Consider the following 19,988-nt stretch of genomic DNA (forward strand, 5'->3'; position numbering starts at 1 on the left):
ATTGTTTTAACCAGACACTTTGAAATGAACTGTTAAGGATCTCCAGACTGTGTCACTCACACACAAACTCCACTTGCACCTCTCATGGTTAATGTGCTACCAGACTGTGTGGTTATATGTGGCTGAATAAGAGCGTGAGAGTAGATTTAGACACATCAATCCTGCCGTACACTACACCACAGCAAACACCCAAACAGTCCAGTACACCCACACGGTCAGCAAAACTAGCACATGCTTGCCATTAAATACAAATTAAACAAAGGACTTGAAAGAAAACAAAACTCTTGACCTCATACTTGTATTTGTTTCCATCATGACAGAGCCATTGTATGTTGCCAATTTAGCAGCTTAGGAGCAATTGCTGGTAATGTAAACCAGTGGACAATAATATTTACCCTGGCCGACTTCCAAAAATAACGTGAAATGTATTTCCTTTCAAGCTGCCTTCACGAGTGACGAACACGCCTAATGGTAATGAATCAGATGGTGGAAGTCTGACATGAGAAGTGGTGTTATGTCATTTCTCAGGAACATGGCAGATCCGTCATTAATAACACCTGCTTTTAAACCTGAGGTCTGATAGCGGGGATCAGACACAGGCACACAGACTGATGCAGCAGAACACGATGGGAGATAGCGTCTGCTTCCTGTGTATGACATCATCAGAGTTGAGCCATCAAAGGCCTTTTTGCCGTCTCTCCGGCCGCTGGAACAGCACGCTGCGTTGAGCGATGCATCACTTTAGCTCATCCCACAGCCTGTTATATCGATTATATCAAATTGCTACGTGTGAAATTCATGGAACTGGGGTGTTGTTCCTGTTTAAGAGTCTGTCCAGGAGAACATGTGGGACCCAAGGGCATGCTCTCTGTCTCAGCTCCTCCCTTTCTCTCCATCCTCCCTCTCTTCCCTTCAGCCTCTCCATCCTCCCTCTCTTCCCTTCAGCCTCTCCATCCTCCCTCTCTTCCCTTCAGCCTCTCCATCCTCCCTCTCTTCCCTTCAGTCTCTCCATCCTCCCTCTCTTCCCTTCAGCCTCTCCATCCTCCCTCTCTTCCCTTCAGCCTCTCCATCCTCCCTCTCTTCTCTTCAGTCTCTCCATCCTCCCTCTCTTCCCTTCAGTCTCTCCATCCTCCCTCTCTTCCCTTCAGCCTCTCCATCCTCCCTCTCTTCCCTTCAGTCTCTCCATCCTCCCTCTCTTCCCTCCCCCTCTTAGAGAGCAGTTGCCATGGAGTTGCGTCACCACATCAAAGATAATTCACTCTGAACCAGAACTCTACAATGTCAGGAGAGGTGATGTGTCCTTCAAAGCACCTCGGCATACAAATGTAAACACACACACACACACGCTCACAGTAATGTCTATATACATTCAACAACACTGCCCAGAGAGCGTCCAGACCCTCTCCACAGCAGTGTCTCCACACATCCGGCCGTCTCTATAATCAACGTTCTTAGAGACCTATCCAGTTCCATCTCCGGGGTGATACTGCTCACTCCAGCACCCCTCCCCCCTCCAGAGCCGCTCTCTCCCGGTGAGAGCTCTCAGCATCGGTCTGGACGGGCGGACATCAGGACGGTCCCCCCCCCCGCCGACGCTCTGCTTGCCTCCGAGGTGAGGATGATTAGCATGAAACTGCAGCGCCCGCTTTTTCTGCCACCGACAGGATAATTAGCATGAGAGGGAAATTACATTTCTGTCCACCTGTTATGCCTGACACAGGGCTCATGCCAATAATTAACGGCAGACAGTAGAGGGGGGCGGGGGGGGGGGGGGGAGAGATGGAGAATAAAAAACTGAGCAATTGCTGAAAATTGCTGTATAAAGTGTTATTCTCACGAGTTGTACAAAAATAGGCCACTTTCATTTACTAAATTAGGGTGGTAGAAAATAAGTGACTGAGAATAAAATGAGTGGACTGGAGATGAAAGGAATGAAGAAAATGGAGAGAAATGAGAAAGAGAGAGACAGAGAGAGAGAAACAGAGAAAGATAGAGAGAGAGACAGAGACAGAGAGAGAGAGAGAGAGAGAGAGAGAGAGAAGAGAGAGAGACAGAGAGAGAGAAAGAGAGAGAGAGAGAGAGAGAGAGAGAGAGAGAGAGAGAGAGAGAGAGAGAGAGAGAGGACAGGAGAGAAAGAGAACAGAGAGAGAAAAGTAGACCTTTCACCTCCAGAAAGAGCAGTTCCACCTTTTTATAATGAGGAGAGGTATAACGGACCCAAAGTGCTCTTTAACACCACAGTTCCAGCCTTTCACCAGGTCCTAACACCGTCTCTCACAGCTGGGGGGTGGACGAGCCACCAAGTTACGCATCACTTCCTGCAGTGAGCTCTCACTCCAGGGGCCGGGAGTGTGTTGGCGTGTGACAGACTGCTCTGCCACTTCCTCTGTCACCTGTCTGGAGACATTAGCCAGACCTCGTCCGGGCGGAGAGAGAGAGAGACAGAGAGAGAGAGGGGGGGGGGGGGGGGAGAGAGGGGGGGAGAGAGAGGGATAGGGAGGAAGAGAGAGAGAGAGAGAGAGGGATAGGGAGAGAGAGGGGGGAGAGAGAGAGGGATTGGGTGAGAGAGAGAGAGAGAGAGAGAGAGAGAGAGAGAGAGAGAGAGAGAGAGAGAGAGAGAGAGAGAGAGAGAGAGAGAGAGAGAGAGAGAGAGAGAGAGAGAGAGAGAGAGAGAGAGTGAGAGTGACAGAGAGGAAGTTAGGAAGGCAGTTCTCAGCATTCACTGGCTGTTTGGAGTCTCCAGCATTCTCTGTTGTCGCCTGGTTTAATTGGTGCTTGCATCTGGCCGCAGAAATCTGGGCAGATATCAAACGCCCATTATTAATGTCCAGCCTATTAATCCTTAACAAGTTCCACATGAAATACCTCCACTGAATGAGTGTGTATTTTGAAGCCACCTAAGAATAACGTCCTGTGGAATGCAGTCACGCAACATATCCTAGAGACATCCACACTAATGGAGGTCACTCAGGGATAAATGTTTTCCCCAATTATATTTAATGTTTCCCAGACGGAGGCTCTTATAGAGAATACTGTTGAAAGCTCCAGTTTGTTGTTCCTACCGTCAGAATGGCTCAACAGAACGCCTGTTTCACCATCACAGTCACCTCTGTCATGGTGGAACCACACTGACGTCCTGAGATACAAACACACAAGACAGCCATCTGCTGGGTCAAACTGGGGCTGGAGGCTGGGGCTGGAGGCTGGGGGGGAGGCTGGAGGCTGAGGGTGTTGGTCCAGCTGGGGGTGGGCAGGGAGGAGCCTCAGACAGGGAGACGGATGAGTCTTCAAACTGGAGAGGCCACCTGGGCCCATGCACACATCCATCCATCTGAGAGGACACCATGCCCTCTCTCTCTCTCTCTCTCTCTCCCTTCCTCCCTCTCTCTCCCTCCCCCTCTTCCTCTCTCTTTCCCCATCACCAAGATGGAGGTGAGAGGTCACACTAATAGTGCCACTCCATCTCTCTCCCCATCTCTCTCTCTCTCACGCTCTCTCTCTCTCTCTCTCTGCCTCTCTCTCGCGCTTTTTCTGTCCTAGAAAACTCCTTGTCGATTCCATCCCTCCATCCATGGCTGACACTCTGGCCTATTGATCTGGCTGGAGATCATTAGCTGGTCCATCCAGCTGAGGCGCTGTGATGGACAGGAGCAGGTAATCCCCCTGAGTAGCAGCTTCCTGACTGGAGGGACTCAGTCCTCCTGACGACCGCCGCGTCGCACCGTGCCTTTCCTTGTTCACACCAGATAGTTTCTCGTAAATGCGATTGATCGAAACATTTTCTCAATTGGATGGGCGTCTCGTGTGCGATTGAAACAGCCCTTTGGTGAATTGCAACATTACTTGTTTTTTATATATGTGTGTGTGTGTGTGTGTGAAATTCTGATTGGATATCCATGGAGTATTGCTACATATGGCAGTGAGATCAGCATGTGGTATTAATCATTGGTTCCCATGGAGCGTAGCATCCAGCTCCAGTCCCCACTCTGCTCCCAGCAGGACAGGGTTCCTACAAGCGCTGGAACCATCGTCCCCGTGACGACACAAGCGGGGGAGACGCCAGGCAGCTGAAACGACTCAACTCCGAAAACAGAAAGTGGTTTGACGGGGTGGGGGTGTGTGGGTGGGGTATGGGGGTCAAGCTGATCAAGAGTTTCTGAATTGCTAAATTGATAGTTTGTTGACTTAGCACTTAGCGGCAGCCCCAAATGGAGAGTCCTGCTGTCGGTGTGTGTTTCCATGTAGCTAAAAGGTTTGCTTATCAGAGAGGTCAGGCCATTAACAGAGCTGAGGGCATCCTGTCTCTCATCCACACCAGCCAAACTTAGACTTTTGAAAGGTTATTTCGCCACCCATGTCATTCTAACACACTTCTAACCTTTTCACACGGTCCTGGGCTTGTCTTGTTGGCTGTCTTGCACACTGAGGCGGGCTGAACCCTGCTGACCACGCCCCCCGGACCTGACCACACCCCCAGGCCTGACCACGCCCCCAGGCCTGACCACGCCCCCAGGCCTGACCACGCCCCCAGGCCTGACCCTGCCCCAGGGCCCAGGGTCCATGTCGAGACAATGTATTCACAACATCGACTCAGAAGTTTCTCAGAAGGACAAACAGGGCCAAGGGTAAGAGAATGTCTGATTGGGAAGGCTGTGAAGTGGAGAGTGAAGTTCCTGTGACAAGTCATGCTGACAAAACGGGAAGTGTCTGGAGTGAGAGACAGAGACAGAGAGAGAGAGACAGAGAGAGATAGAGAGCGACAGAGACAGAAACAGACACAGAGAGAGAGAGACAGAGAGAGATAGAGAGAGACAGAGAGACAGAGAGAGAGAGACAGAGAGAGAGAGAGAGAGAGCGACAGAAACAGACACAGAGAGAGAGAGAGAGAGAGAGAGAGAGAGAGAGAGAGAGAGAGAGAGACAGAGAGAGAGAGAGAGAGAGAGAGAGAGCGACAGAAACAGACACAGAGAGAGAGAGAGACAGAGAGAGAGAGAGAGACAGAGAGAGATAGAGAGCGACAGAGACAGAGACAGAAACAGACACAGAGAGAGAGAGACAGAGAGAGAGAGAGATAGAGAGAGAGAGAGACAGAGAGAGAGAGAGAGAGAGAGAGCGACAGAAACAGACACGAGAGAGAGAGAGAGAGACAGAGAGAGAGAGAGAGAGAGAGAGAGAGAGAGAGAGAGAGAGAGAGAGAGAGAGAGAGAGAGAGAGAGAGAGAGAGAGAGAGAGAGAGAGAGAGAGAGAGAGAGAGAGCGACAGTAACACACAGGCACGTGACTGACAGCAGCAGTAGATGTCCAGGTGGAACCATCTGTTGGTTAAAGAGCTGCTTTATGAGTGATTCAGATCTTAGTGTGGCTGTCTATGTTCCATGTATTATCTCCCATCACATCTCCACCTGCTCACTGTTAGGGCCCCAGACACACCAGGAGAACAAGTCATTATGTTTCACATTTAAGACTCCAGCAATTAGAGAAAAGGAAATTAGGGATTATCTGAATAAAACCGCCAGATGTTTCTATTTTTATCATTCAGTATTGATGATCTTATAGTAGTGTGTGTGGTAGTAGCATGTGTGGTAGTAGTGTCTGTGTGTGGTAGTGTCTGTGTGGTAATAGTGTCTGTGTGTGGTAGTAGTGTGTGTGTGTGGTAGTTGTGTGTGAGGTAGTAGTGTGTGTGGTAGTAGTGTGTGTGTGTGGTAGTTGTGTGTGTGGTAGTAGTGTGTGTGTGGTAGTAGTGTGTGTGTGGTAGTAGTATCACAGGACTAGCTTTTCTTCTCAGGTGTGTTGTTAGCCAGCTCAGCGACACGTTCACTCCAGGTACAGGAAGGTCAGGCCTTCTTGTTTCCTGTCCTGATGACGGTGCATACAGGAGGAAGACACGACAGGCTATAAAAAGACCTCCGTCAGTCCCAGGAAGTGGGCGGAGGCCTGCAGACGAGGCTCCTGCCAAGGTCTGTTACGGTCGAGGCGTTCTAGGGACTATGACACACAGGATCCTCCCCACGCTACGCATGTGTGTGTGTTTCCCCTAAATTCCCCTGATCTCCATCCCCTTCCCATGATGCTTTGCTCCAAAGCATGCGTGTGGTTCCGGGCGCTCAGCCAGAGGAGAGTCCAGAGTCGACATGCTGGGTCTCAATTCTCGCCTCAGCGTGTCGGCCCGCTCCTCGCCGGACCTCAGAGTCAGGAGAGCGGCATGGAGGCGCCGCTAACGACCTTGGCGTCCCGTGGGGCCTGTCGCCACACTGACGCTGTCCCTCACTTCCTGTCACTTCCTGTCACTTCCTGTCTTCTCTCTGTCCCACCCGCTCCTGGATCCCCTCAGCTGGCCGGCCAGCTTTCACCCTCAGGGGGGCAAGGCCAGGGAAAGGCGGTGGGTGTACAATGCAAGAGTACAGTTGGAATACGCCTCTTTACCTGGTGCAGGAAGAGCACAGCAGAACATGGTGGGGCATCCTCCCCTTCTTCACTCTGCCCTCATATCCGCCCCCCCCTCTCTCCTCCCCTCCCCTCCCATCCCCCCTCTCTCCTCCCCTCCCCTCCCCTCCCATCCCCCCTCTCTCCTCCCCTCCCCTCCCCTTCCCTCCCATCCCCCTCTCTCCTCCCCTCCCCTCCCCTCCCATCCCCCCTCTCTCCTCTCCTTCCCTCCCCTCCCCTCTACTCCTATCCCCTCTCTCCTCCCCTCCCCTCCCCTCCCATCCCCCCTCTCCTCCCCTTCCCTCCCCCTCTCTCCTCCCCTCCCCTCCCCTCCCATCCCCCCTCTCTCCTCCCCTCCCCTCCCCTCCCCTCCCATCCCCCCTCTCTCCTCCTCTCCCCTCCCCTCCCATCTCCCCTCTCTCCTCCCCTCTCTCCTCCCCTCCCCTCCCCTCCCCTCCCATCCCCCCTCTCCCCTCCCCTCCCCCCTCTTTCCTCCCCTCCCCTCCCCCGTGTTACAGTTTGTAGGACAGGGAGAAAGAGAGTGTGAAGGAAGCTGACAATGTCACCGTCCACATGATTTACCAGAGGAGACAGGGCTGGAATTACTGCTGCCTGTCCATCTATCTATAGGGTAGGATCCACCCCTCCACACACACACACACACACCCTCACACACACACACACGCATCCTGTCTCTTCTCTTCTCCTACCTAACAAGCTTTGTTCCGACTGACAGCCTTCCAAACGTACCACAGGATTAATCAGAGGGAGTCTGTCCCAGCCCGGCCCGGCCCGCTCCAATCAATCTGATGACACCCCCCAGCCAGATTAATGACACCCTTCCCTGCACGGCTCACGCATCTGCCCCGGTTGCCATGGTGATTAATACTCCGTTGAATGAATCCAAGACTGGTGTTTATTCTTAGAAGCCAGGTGGGATCAGGACACACCGACACCTAGCAGGAAGAGTCTGTGAGCTCCCGCTGGACGTGTTGGAAGTGTGGCGCCGTTAGCCACCTTAGCCACATTAGCCACTTTAGCCATGTTAGCCACATTAGCCATGTTAGCCCCCTTAGCCACCTTAGCCATGTTAGCATGGACGGCACTACTGTAGCTTCCAGCTCTGAGGCACGTTGTCACTATTCAGAGGGCCCCGCGACACGCCCCGTGACACGCCCCGCGAAACGCCCCGCAACACGCCTGTCGTAAGACACTGTGGAACACAACTTTTACTTTGTAGCACAGCTCCAAGTATCCATTCTTGAGTGTGACCACACACACACACACACACACTAACTCTCCCATCTGACACAAACACATGAAACGAGAAACCGTGACCATCTCGTAACACAACATCACACAGGGTTGCCTGTGACATCACACAGGGTTGCCTGTGACATCACACAGGGTTGCCTGTGACATCACACAGGGTTGCCTGTGACATCACACAGGGTTGCCTGTGACATCACACAGGGTTGCCTGTGACATCACACAGGGTTGCCTGTGACATCACACAGGGTTGCCTGTGAGGGGTTCGCTTCTCTAACGATGCCCGGCAGTCACAGCGACACACTCCAGTACAGACGCAACGTTTTACCGTTGAGCGAGCGCCACGCAACCACGCAACCGAATCCTCAGAGTCTGCGAACCCACGACAAAGAGTCCCCCGCCTCTCTCCGCCCCGCTCTCCAAGGAAGAACATACTGGATGTTCCCTCAGCTGCGCCGATACGGTCTCACCCCGTCGACAACTCTATCTTAAACTTTGCAGAACTTTCCTCTTTGCCCTCGTTTGACTCCCCGTCCACCCACGCGGGGGGAAAGAGTCGCTCTTGAAGTGTCGAGGCGTTTGAGATGTTTCGGCTTTCCATCAGCCTCCTTCCCCCCCTCCTCCACCCCCCTCCAGTGTGTTTGTGATCAGAGCGACGCCGTGAAGGGCCCAGAAACAGACGAGCCAATCGTGAGATTGTGAGGCATCAGCGGCAGAGTGAGAGAGAGAGAGAGAGAGAGAGAGAGAGAGAGAGAGAGAGAGAGAGAGAGGGAGTAAGAACGAAAGAGAAAAGAGCAAGTCCTATTGATCTGGAGTCTTAATTAGCCATCAGACTCTCTCAGCTCTCTCTGACACTCCTCTGATCTCACATGCAGAGCTCACTGGAGGACTGGAGACGGAGGAGGAGAGACTACTGCAGGAAGAGAGAGGTGAGGAAAAGTTGGAGACACCGGGATGTTTAAAGGGACGAGGGAAAAAAGGTTGGTTGTGAAGACCGAAAGGTTGGGAAGCATATTGTATAACAATCACCTGGGGAACCCTCCACCCCTCACTGTCCCTCACCCCTCCACCCCTCACTGTCCCCACCCTCCACCCCTCACTGTCCCTCACCCCTCCACCCCTCAGCCCCTCACTGTCCCCACCCTCCACCCCTCACTGTCCCCACCCTCCACCCCTCACTGTCCCACCCTCCACCCCTCACTGTCCCCACCCTCCACCCCTCACTGTCCCCACCCTCCACCCCTCACTGTCCCTCACCCCTCCACCCCTCAGTCCCACACCCCTCCACCCCTCAGTCCCCCACCCCTCAGCCCCTCACTGTCCCCACCCTCCACCCCTCACTGTCCCACCCTCCACCCCTCACTGTCCCCACCCTCCACCCCTCACTGTCCCCACCCTCCACCCCTCACTGTCCCCACCCTCCACCCCTCACTGTCCCTCACCCCTCCACCCCTCAGTCCCACACCCCTCCACCCCTCAGTCCCCCACCCCTCAGCCCCTCACTGTCCCCACCCTCCACCCCTCACTGTCCCACCCTCCACCCCTCACTGCCCCTCACCCTCCACCCCTCACTGTCCCCACCCTCCACCCCTCACTGTCCCTCACCCCTCCACCCCTCAGTCCCCCACCCCTCAGCCCCTCACTGTCCCCACCCTCCACCCCTCACTGTCCCCACCCTCCACCCCTCACTGTCCCACCCTCCACCCCTCACTGTCCCTCACCCTCCACCCCTCACTGTCCCCCACCCTCCACCCCTCACTGTCCCCCACCCTCCACCCCTCACTGTCCCCACCCTCCACCCCTCACTGTCCCCACCCTCTACCCCTCACTGTCCCTCACCCCTCAGCCCATCACTGTCCCCAGCCGTCCCCACTGTGACAGAAGGGTCAATAGAGATGACAGGAGTGACGGAGCAGGGATTGAATTGCCGATTCTAATCCAGCGTGTGAGCCTGGACTCTGACCAGAGAGGAGCCATGCAGGCAGGGAGTGAAGGCTGCTGGGATTGGAAATGACATCTACCCTGATTATAGATCTTAAGACATAGGTAGATCAACGTGTGTGTGCGTGCATGAGAGAGAGAGGTGATGACTGGGTTGGTATGGATCCTAAGTCACAGGTAGAAAAATGTGTGTGTGAGTTTGTGAGTGTGTGTGTGTGTGTGCGTGTGTGTTATGGAGGGGATGATGAGGTCAGACTCACCCATGCGGCCCACCATAAGAGGGCGTGGCGTTGGCATGGTGACGGGCGTGCGGCCCAGCGCCAGCAGGGCGTCGTAAAGGGTCTGAGAGACGCGGTGCTCGCCCTCCTCCAGGGGGGAGGGCAGAGGCTGCTCCTCCAAGACTGGGGAGCTCCCTGGGACACCCTGGGGGAGGAGAGACCAGAGGGGAGTTAGAGGGGGAGGAGGGAGGAGAGACCAGAGGGGAGTTAGAGGGGGAGGAGAGAGGAGAGACCAGAGGGGAGTTAGAGGGGGAGGAGAGAGGAGAGACCAGAGGGGAGTTAGAGGGGGAGGAGAGAGGAGAGACCAGAGGGGAGTTAGAGGGGGAGGAGAGAGGAGAGACCAGAGGGGAGTTAGAGGGGGAGGAGAGACCAGAGGGGAGTTAGAGGGGGAGGAGAGACCAGAGGGGAGTTAGAGGGGGAGGAGAGACCAGAGGGGAGTTAGAGGGGGAGGAGAGACCAGAGGGGAGTTACAGGGGGAGGAGAGACCAGAGGGGAGTTAGAGGGGGAGGAGAGACCAGAGGGGAGTTAGAGGGGGAGGAGAGACCAGAGGGGAGTTAGAGGGGGAGGAGAGACCAGAGGGGAGTTACAGGGGGAGGAGAGACCAGAGGGGAGTTAGAGGGGGAGGAGAGACCAGAGGGGAGTTAGAGGGGGAGGAGAGAGGAGAGACCAGAGGGGAGTTAGAGGGGGAGGAGAGAGGAGAGACCAGAGGGGAGTTACAGGGGGAGGAGAGAGGAGAGACCAGAGGGGAGTTACAGGGGGAGGAGAGAGGAGAGACCAGAGGGGAGTTAGAGGGGGAGGAGGGAGGAGAGACCAGAGGGGAGTTAGAGGGGGAGGAGAGAGGAGAGACCAGAGGGGAGTTAGAGGGGGAGGAGGGAGGAGAGACCAGAGGGGAGTTACAGGGGGAGGAGAGAGGAGAGACCAGAGGGGAGTTAGAGGGGGAGGAGGGAGGAGAGACCAGAGGGGAGTTAGAGGGGGAGGAGAGAGGAGAGACCAGAGGGGAGTTACAGGGGGAGGAGAGACCAGAGGGGAGTTAGAGGGGGAGGAGAGAGGAGAGACCAGAGGGGAGTTAGAGGGGGAGGAGGGAGGAGAGAGGAGAGAGGGTGTGAAAGAAAATTGTAGCTGGACTGTGTAGATTTGAACATAGTCAAAATGGCGGTTTCAATACAATTTATTTAGATTATACACTTACATAAGATTAAACAAAGTACACAGTACTTAATGACTTTTATTAGTCATTACAAAGGGTGCGCCAGTCACAAATCATTCGCAAGAGTGATAGAGAACTATAACACGTGCACTGCCTTATATAATGTTTAGAGTGACAGTTTGACACAACACATTTCCATACCAATTGTCTCACAGTTCTTTGATGTGGCAGTAGATAATAAAGCCCAAGGAGTTTGCCAGCCAAATGGTCAACTGTCCTTTGTGTGGTCATCTCCAAACAATAATTTTAATTAACACAAACAGTGAAACAGGACACAGTCCTTCTCTAGCCAAAGTTCAGAGCAACTGCCTCATTGACCCCTTACACTGACCAGAGGACAGAAGGCCATATAAGATGCTTCACCCATCCCCCAGGGCAAGCTGCCCACAGAGCCATCAGCACCTCACGTTCCTCTGAACCCAACGTAATTATCTTCCCTTCCTGTCTCTTACCAACGAACATAGAAGCTTATAGATTTCATACACATACATCTATGCATATGAGCCACATGTCTACCACAAGGGATGGAGGAGAAGGGAGGAGAGAGGAGAGAGGGATGGAGGACAGAGAAGTTAGAAAAAGGGAAAGTTAGAGACAGAAAAGATAGGACAGCCAGGGGAGGGGGGTGGGGGGGGGGGGGCAGAGTGAAGGGGGGAGAGAGAAGGAGTAGAAGGAGAGAGAAGACTCATGTGCTAGCTGCCGTGTCTGTGGGACCCTGGATGTCCCACAGACAGTAACACACCCTGGATGTCCCACAGACAGTAACACACCCTGGATGTCCCACAGACTGTAACACACCCTGGATGTCCCACAGACAGTAACACACCCTGGATGTCCCACAGACAGTAACACACCCTGGATGTCCCACAGACTGTAACACACCCTGGATGTCCCACAGACTGTAACACACCCTGGATGTCCCACAGACTGTAACACACCCTGGATGTCCCACAGACAGTAACACACCCTGGATGTCCCACAGACAGTAACACACCCTGGATGTCCCACAGACTGTTTCCACAGACACTTGCGTCACCAGGCCTGAGCAGATGGAGCGCTGACACTCTCAGCCAGCCAGGACCAGCAGGCCCGGACACTGAGCCTTGAGTCTCAGTCTTGAGAGCAGGTCCAAGTGAGACCAGACGCAGATAAAGGCAACTGTTGTCTGAGTCTGCGATGTCGCAAGACGCTTGCTCCACTTCACGTTCCCAGGCCTGCTTGTGGTGGCGGACACGCACACCCACACACACACACGCACACACACACGCAAACGCACACGCACACACACACACACACACACACACACACAAACAAGGTATCTCAGACTGAGACAGCCCTACACTATAGCACTGTCCACTACATTCATACACACACTATCTATACATCCTGTCCACTATCAGGCTGCTCTGGGAGGAAGCCAGGGCTATCTGCAGCCTGGAGCCAGAAGACCTCAGGTCTGGACAGCAGTCTGGACACTGGCCAACAGCCACAATGAACAGTCTCATATCAGCCACAGGACAGGGAACAGTCTCATAGCAACCACAGAGGACAGGGACAGAGAGAACAATTTAAGAAAACAAATAAGTCAGAGCAGTGGAGGACTGAGGAGGAGGCAGCAGCATGTCTAGGCCCTCCTAAGTATGGAGGTGGGGGGTGGGGTGAAGGAGGGGTGGGAGGTGAGGGGAGGAGGGAGGGAGGTGAGGGGAGGAGGGAGGGAAGGCTGGTGGGTGAGGGGGGGTTGTCAGGGGGGAGACAGACTGCCTGCTTCATATAAATGAGAGCTTTAATGAAGTTTGGAGCAGAGGACTTTATCAGGCTGGCGGTTTTGATAGGAGCGAGGAAGGATGGGGGGGGGAGGCAGGGAGGGGAGGGGGGGGTGGAGGAGGGGGGGGTCAACGCAATTACAATCAGAGCTGTGGCCACACTCAGTCTTATGATAAAGGCCATCCAGAATGTATTGAGCTCAATAAGGTTTCAATTGTAAAACGAGAATTTATTTTATTGGCTTTCCTCAAACTTTTTTTTTTTTAATCTGGTGAGAGCTGGGAGGCTTAGTAAAAATGTCGCCGGGCAGAAAAAAAGGGACGACATTGTCAGGGGAGATGGAGAGAGTGTAGGAAAAAAATCTAATAAAGAAAGAGTGAAAGTCACAGAGATAGAGATGAAAGAGAGGGAGAGAGATATTACATTTTATTGTGCTTGTTTTCTTATTACCTGTACTGTTCATGACTTAATCTTTCTAAATCTACTCGTTTTCACACTGGATTATCCTAGCAAAGTACATCAATGATTCATCCATATCTGTGTCAGGAGGAGTGTGTGTGTGTGTGTGTGTTTGTGTGATCGCATCTTGGTCTCTAATCTAGCCCAGGATAGAATTGATCTCTGTCTACTTCTCTCTACCTCTGTCAACATCTAGCTACCTCCCTCTTTGGATCTCTTTATAACCCCTAGACTGAGAGTGTGTGTGTGTGTGTGTGTGTGTGTGTGTGTGTGTGTGTGTGTGTGTGTTTGTGTGTGCGTGCGTGTCTGCAGGCACATATACTTTAAAATGTCCTAGACCACATTTTGACCCTTAAGCTTCACCGCCTAGCAATCCACCAATGCCAGGAAACCAACTGATTCAATACATTAGTTCTTAAATTGAACCAAGTGAACTTCCCTGACGCTAAACTATTTACTGTGCCAGCTAGGAAGCTGAAAGCCCTGAAGAGACAGAACTACACATTTGTAGTTTCCCCAATTGACTCTACCCATTTTATCCCACACCATTACAGACTCCAGTTCCCATAATGCATCACCCCAAGACATTCCTATAAATCACTGCCATCCACTATGACATCAACCGGGGCCTTGGTCCCCGTGTCATGATCTAATGGGACCTCAATCACTTCCCATTACCGCATAGAGGGAGGGGTCAGCAAGAATATCCCATCGCCGCTCTCTGTCTCTCTGTCTCTCTCTCTCTCTCTCCTCTGTTGTGGAGTGCATCTAAATGGGTCTGGTCATTCTGTTTTCTCTTCTTCCCCTCTCTCTCCCTCCTTCTCCCTCTCTCTCCCCCTCTCTCGCCCTCTCTCTCTCTTTCTCTCTGTGTGTGTGTGTCTGTGTCGCTCCTCTGCGTAGCTCAATACTAATAAAACCATAATTCACTGGGCCAGGCTGATTGATAGCTCTCTCCAGATCCTATCGATCAGTCCCTGCTCTCCACGCCCCGCCATCCTTTGTTAGGCGAGCCACTTCCTTCATCGTGAGCGTATCCCCTCCGGTTACCACGGCGCTGTGGGTCTGAAAACAGCCTATCACATTCCATCCCTCTGTCAAGACCGACTCGGTGACCATATATGACCTGGTCTATGACATGGTATATGACATGGTCTATGACATGGTCTATGAAATGGTCTATGACATCATAGATACATATATCTATGTATGACATGGTATATGACCTGACGTACAATGTAATAGGCTAGGCTGAGGGTGAATTTGATCTCCCCCCCCCCCCCAGCACCTGACCTCAAAAACACTGGTCAGTTCTGCTGGTACCCCACCCTGAGCTACGTCCAAGCCTCTCAACCCAGCTCCACCCAAGTAGATAAAGAGAACAGCCCTGCTTCCCACTTTTCCAACTCTTCTCCACCCAAGTGGAGGCTGATGGAGATGAACTGCGACACATGACAGTTTGACTGTGTCTATCCAGGGGCCTTCTCTCTGCTGAGACGGGCAGAAAAAACAGGTGGCAAACTTAACACCGTCATGGTTTCCATAAATGAAATCAAACCATCGGGAGACGAGACGAGCTCAGCCTGTGATAGTGTCGCTGCGACAGAATGGGTCCTGAGGCAGAAGTTCTCACTCGTGAACTTCCATGAGCAGAGCCACACGGAGGAGTGCAAAAATAGCACCCGCTCCGATCCTGCTCCAGAACACCTCGCTTTGAGGACGGAGAGACAGCATGCAAGACTTACTTCTTTCCAACGCAGAATGAGAGAGAGAAACAGGGAAACAGAAAGAGAAATAGAGAAAAATAGAGAGACATATAGAGAGAGAGAGACAGAGAGAGACAGAGAGAGACAGAGAGAGAGACCGAGAGAGAGAGACATAGATAAAGAGACAGAGAGAGACAGAGAGAGAGAGACATAGATAAAGAGACAGAGACAGAGAGAAAGAGACAGAGAGAGAGAGAGAGAAAGAGAGAGAGAGAGAGAGAGAGAGAGAGAGAGAGAGAGAGAGAGAGAGAGAGAGAGAGAGAGAGAGAGAGAGAGAGAGAGGAGGATGGGAGGGGTCCTGGTGAAGCTGTGTCAAGGTATCTGATGTCTGAGTCTCTTTAATTTGAGATTGCCAACGCAGAAAAACAGCAACAAAGGATTGCTGTCTGTCACGCAGACAAGATGGGGAGCTGATTGTCGAAGACGACAAAAGCTTAGATAGGAGAGACTGGCAGAAAGACAGACAGATCGACACAAACAAACGTCCATGAATTTAACATCTGATGCAGAAACTGCAAAACAACTGTAGAGCATCTGGAATCTTCAGTACTCTTGATACAGGTATACATATTTATACCAATACATATGTATTCATATTTATAGGCATAAATATGTGATCTGTATTGAGAACAGAATATTCTGCACCACAATTTACCGCCATGTTAGGTGGAAGGTTGTGGAAAAAGACGATTGTGTCCGTCAAGTAAAGTCCTTCCCAGCGCTCAGCAGAGACTGTGAGTTGAACCACAGTGAAGGCACTGGACCTGCATGATCCAATCAGCCCACACACATTGATCTACTCTGAAACCCTTCTATTGAGAAACTGGAAATTAATAATTGAGGCATTTCTTTGCAAAGCAGAAATACCTTTATTAATACTGTTTATATGAACAAAGGTGCTGATGTTCCGAGGTAATTGAGGAGGTTCTGGTGGAATAATGTGCTGCTATGTAGGACAGAAACATCTACCACAGCAGAAAGACAAGTGCATTTTAAAGTACCGATAACAATTAATTGAATTGAAATGACTTTCCTAGAAATTAATTGCTTGAACGCATGTGACAATATATTAATGGAATGCAGATAGCCAGTGAAATGACAAATTCTCTGAAGCATTGATTAAATTATAATGCTTCAAATGTAAATTGAAGTGACCAATCATATTACTTGCCTATCTGGGTCAAAACTACACTCCCTCAAGCATGGGAATATTCCAGCTATCAGAGACCAATTCAAACACTGCAGTTTCACACTATTTTGACACAACACAAGTCTCTGCATAACTGGAATCCAAGCACAGTCCCTAAACTCCAAAAGCTCAAAGTTCTATCATTGGCCCAAGAAAACGTCCTCGTTGTCTGAAGATGATACTGTCGGCTGCTGCATGTTCCCTGGTTCCAAACCAGCTCTTGTACATCTGACAGAGCCAGGCTATGTATCTGGTGGAGGCTGTTTGAGGGCCTCCATGCCATGACCATGGGTCTGTTCAACCCTCTTTGAGGTGGACAAGCACACCCTGGCCAGTCCTTCATGTGAAGTGCGTTTCTACACAAGGGCCCTAACTTGGGCTTGGCTATGTCTGAGAATAGATCATCTACCTCCAGACCAGCCTCACATGGGCTGTTACTAACAGTGTGTGTGTGTGTGTGTGTGTGTGTGTGTGTGTGTGTGTGTGTGTGTGTGTGGCCATAAGCCCTAACAACATCCAAGGACACGGGTAAAAACACAGTAAAAACTGTTTGTCATCGTTGGGCACATCTCAAAGAACTGACCCCCCCCCTCCCACCACACCCCTCCCCCCACCAGCCTGACTGACTACCTTCCTGACCACAGGTTGGAGGGAGGATGACAGGATCCTGCTGCTGAAGGACTGACAAACAGTCTGACCCCGCCCCCCCCCCGGCCCCTCCCCTCTGTCATCCCCACTTTCGCTTTATCTCTCCTTCAACAGTATTAAACTGCTGCTCCCTTCAGGCATCTCACTCTTATAGCTTCCCTCTTTCTGCCTCTCTCCCCCTCTCTCTTCCTCTCCCCCTCTCTTTCCCTCTCTCTCACTTCCTCCCTCTCCTTCTCTCCCTCCCTCTCCCTCCTCCCCCTATCTCTTCCTCTCCCTCTCCCCCTCTCTCTCCCTCTCTGTCATTTCCTCCCTCTCCTTCTCTCCTTCCCTCTCCCTCTCCCCTCTCCCCCTCTCTCTTCCTCTCCCTCTCTCTCTCCCTCTCTCTCACTTCCTCCCTCTCCTTCTCTCCTTCCCTCTCCCTCTCCCCTCTCCCCCTCTCTCTTCCTCTCCCTCTCCCCCTCTCTCTCACTTCCTCCCTCTCCTTCTCTAACCCCCCTCTCCCTCTCCCCCTCTCTCTTCCTCTCCCCCTCTCTCTTCCTCTCCCCCTCTCTCTCTCTCCCTCTCTCTCACTTCCTCCCTCTCCTTCTCTCCCTCCCTCCCTCTCCCTCTCTCCCTCCCTCCCTCCCTCTCCCCCTCCCTCAATCCCTCCCCCTCCCCCTACCCCTCCCTCTCTAGGATTAAGTCAGACTGCAGACTGATAGCAGTAACCTTGGTTCTGGGGCCGTCTGTGAGGGACAGGTGTCCTTGCCCTCAGACATCCAGACAGGAGTGTGTGTGTGTGTGTGTCTGTGTGTGTGAGTGTGTGTGTGTGTGTGGGGGGGGGGGGGGGTGAAGTTCATCCTGACACACAGCCACAGGACTCACACACCAATCAGACACACACCACAACTAATCAGAGCTGATCTCAAATCACAGACTGCCTCCGGCGGATCCAGTTGAGAGTGTGTGTGTGTGTGTGTGTGTGTGTGTGTGCATGTTTGTGGCCCGAGTCAACCTACTGGAAGATATTGAAACATTCTCACAAACAACAAAATACCAACTCCATTTTCTCACCTGCAACCCTAGAGATAAGCGATCATCCTCCCATGCATACAAGACAAGCTCAAACTGCTCAATGTGCCAAGGGGTGGAGCTGTGGGAGAGGATGTTTCATGAAGCAGGTCCTTATCACTGCATCTGTCATCCTAGCAGCTGAATTATACTGGATCCTCTCGCCTCTGCTGTGGCCTGATAACAACTGCTAAGTTACACTCACCTGTTTAAAATCCATAGCTCCTTATCTGCTCACTAACCTGACAAACTGCAGATCCACCACTACGGCTGTCTCAGAGCATAGACATGGATGTGGAGGTCCTGGGGAAGGCTGCGTAGTACAGGGTGTGATGCTGTGCATGTTGGGGGTTTCTGTGAGAAGCAGCCTGCTATAGGAACGCACGAGGCAGCTAGGCGAGACTACCAGATGTCTTTAGAATGAGAGTCTTTCTCTTCATCTGTCTGTCAACGTTCAAGGAGGAGCATGGTCCATACTGAAGTGGATGATCGCAGAGAGAGAGACACCGAGACGGAGAGAAAGAGAGAGAGAGAGAGAGAGAGAGAGAGAGAGAGAGAGAGAGAGAGAGAGAGAGAGAGAGAGAGAGAGAGAGAGAGAGAGAGAGAGGGGAGAAAATAAAAGTGGAATAGAGACTGAGACAGAGAGGACAAAAGGGGGGAAGGTCATTTGAAGTCAGAACTTTTCCACCATGCCAAGGCCAACCTATTAAATCTCAGCCCTCATCATCCCACCAATTATACTTGGCCTTAATTTGCATAATTCACCCGTCATCCTTTACCTCGTTGCCCTTGGCAACCCTCCTGGCGACGATGAGCTGGATCATCCCTCGCTTGTTGCCCTCCGTCGACATGGACTTACGCAGCGTTTCCATGGCTTCCTGGTTGGTCTTCCCTAGCAACGACTCGCCATTGACGGCGATCAGCTGGTCGTTAACGTGGAGTCTAGCATCCTGAAGTGAAAACACAGGAAGACAGCTCTCTCAGAGCAACACACAGGAAGACAGCTCTCTCAGAGCAACACACAGGAAGACAGCTCTCTCAGAGCAACACACAGGAAGACAGCTCTCTCAGAGCAACACACAGGAAGACAGAGCAACACACAGGAAGACAGCTCTCTCAGAGCAACACACAGGAAGACAGCTCTCTCAGAGCAACACACAGGAAGACAGAGCAACACACAGGAAGACAGCTCTCTCAGAGCAACACACAGGAAGACAGCTCTCTCAGAGCAACACACAGGAAGACAGAGCAACACACAGGAAGACAGCTCTCTCAGAGAAACACACAGGAAGACAGCTCTCTCAGAGCTACACACAGGAAGACAGCTCTCTCAGAGCAACACACAGGAAGACAGAGCAACACACAGGAAGACAGAGCAACACACAGGAAGACAGCTCTCTCAGAGCAACACACAGGAAGACAGCTCTCTCAGAGCAACACACACGAAGACAGCTCTCTCAGAGCCGGAGGGATCACCTCATCAGTCAGGAAGACTTCCCGGTCCTAACGGATCACATGATCATATCTGGTAATGCTTCAGGGTTCAACCTACAGCAGGTACATGCATATCTAAGTAGTTACGCACAATCTCGAGCATGTTACGGTTCCTCTGACAACGAGAATGAACGTGAATAATCTCCAAGGGATCTGAGGGTGAGCAGAAACAGCCAATGGGTCTGAGTTGGAACAGAAACAGCCAATGGGAGTGGAGCTCCTTGCCTTGCAGGCGGCTCCTCCGTTGATGATGGACTTGACGAAGATGCCCAGGTCGGCGTGGTCCTCCTTGGAGCGGTTGCCCTTGACGCTGACTCCCAGCCCCGCCGACCCCGAGTCATTGAGCGGAATCTCAAAGGTCATGAACTCTCTGGTCCCGTCTGAGGTCAACACAAGGTCATCGTCTTCTGGCTGCTGTTAGGAAGGAGAGAGAGAGGGAGAGAGGGGACGAGAGAGAACAAGCAAAATAATCTGTAAATAACAGAAAAAAAGACAGGATATGAA

The 19,988-nt window shown here is 52.2% G+C and overlaps 1 protein-coding gene across 6 annotated transcripts in view; it reads right to left on the reverse strand.

The window, feature by feature from the left end:
• LOC146274693 (partitioning defective 3 homolog) overlaps positions 1-19,988 on the reverse strand; it is a 267,396-nt gene that overhangs the window by 113,837 nt on the left and 133,571 nt on the right. For 4 of the 6 annotated variants that reach the window (XM_084702751.1, XM_084702749.1, XM_084702754.1 and 1 more), the window contains exons 12-14: positions 19,710-19,898; positions 18,770-18,940; positions 9,893-10,055 (exon numbers count right to left, since the gene is read on the reverse strand). In XM_084702751.1, the coding sequence (XP_084558877.1) occupies positions 9,893-10,055; positions 18,770-18,940; positions 19,710-19,898 (523 nt within the window). The remainder of the gene's footprint in view (positions 1-9,892; positions 10,056-18,769; positions 18,941-19,709; positions 19,899-19,988) is intronic. The other 2 variants (XM_084702755.1, XM_084702750.1) reach the window with 1 other exon arrangement.

This window comes from Hypomesus nipponensis, chromosome 8, assembly GCF_054491055.1.
Source record: "Hypomesus nipponensis isolate SF chromosome 8, ASM5449105v1, whole genome shotgun sequence".
Taxonomy (NCBI): Eukaryota; Metazoa; Chordata; class Actinopteri; order Osmeriformes; family Osmeridae; genus Hypomesus; species Hypomesus nipponensis.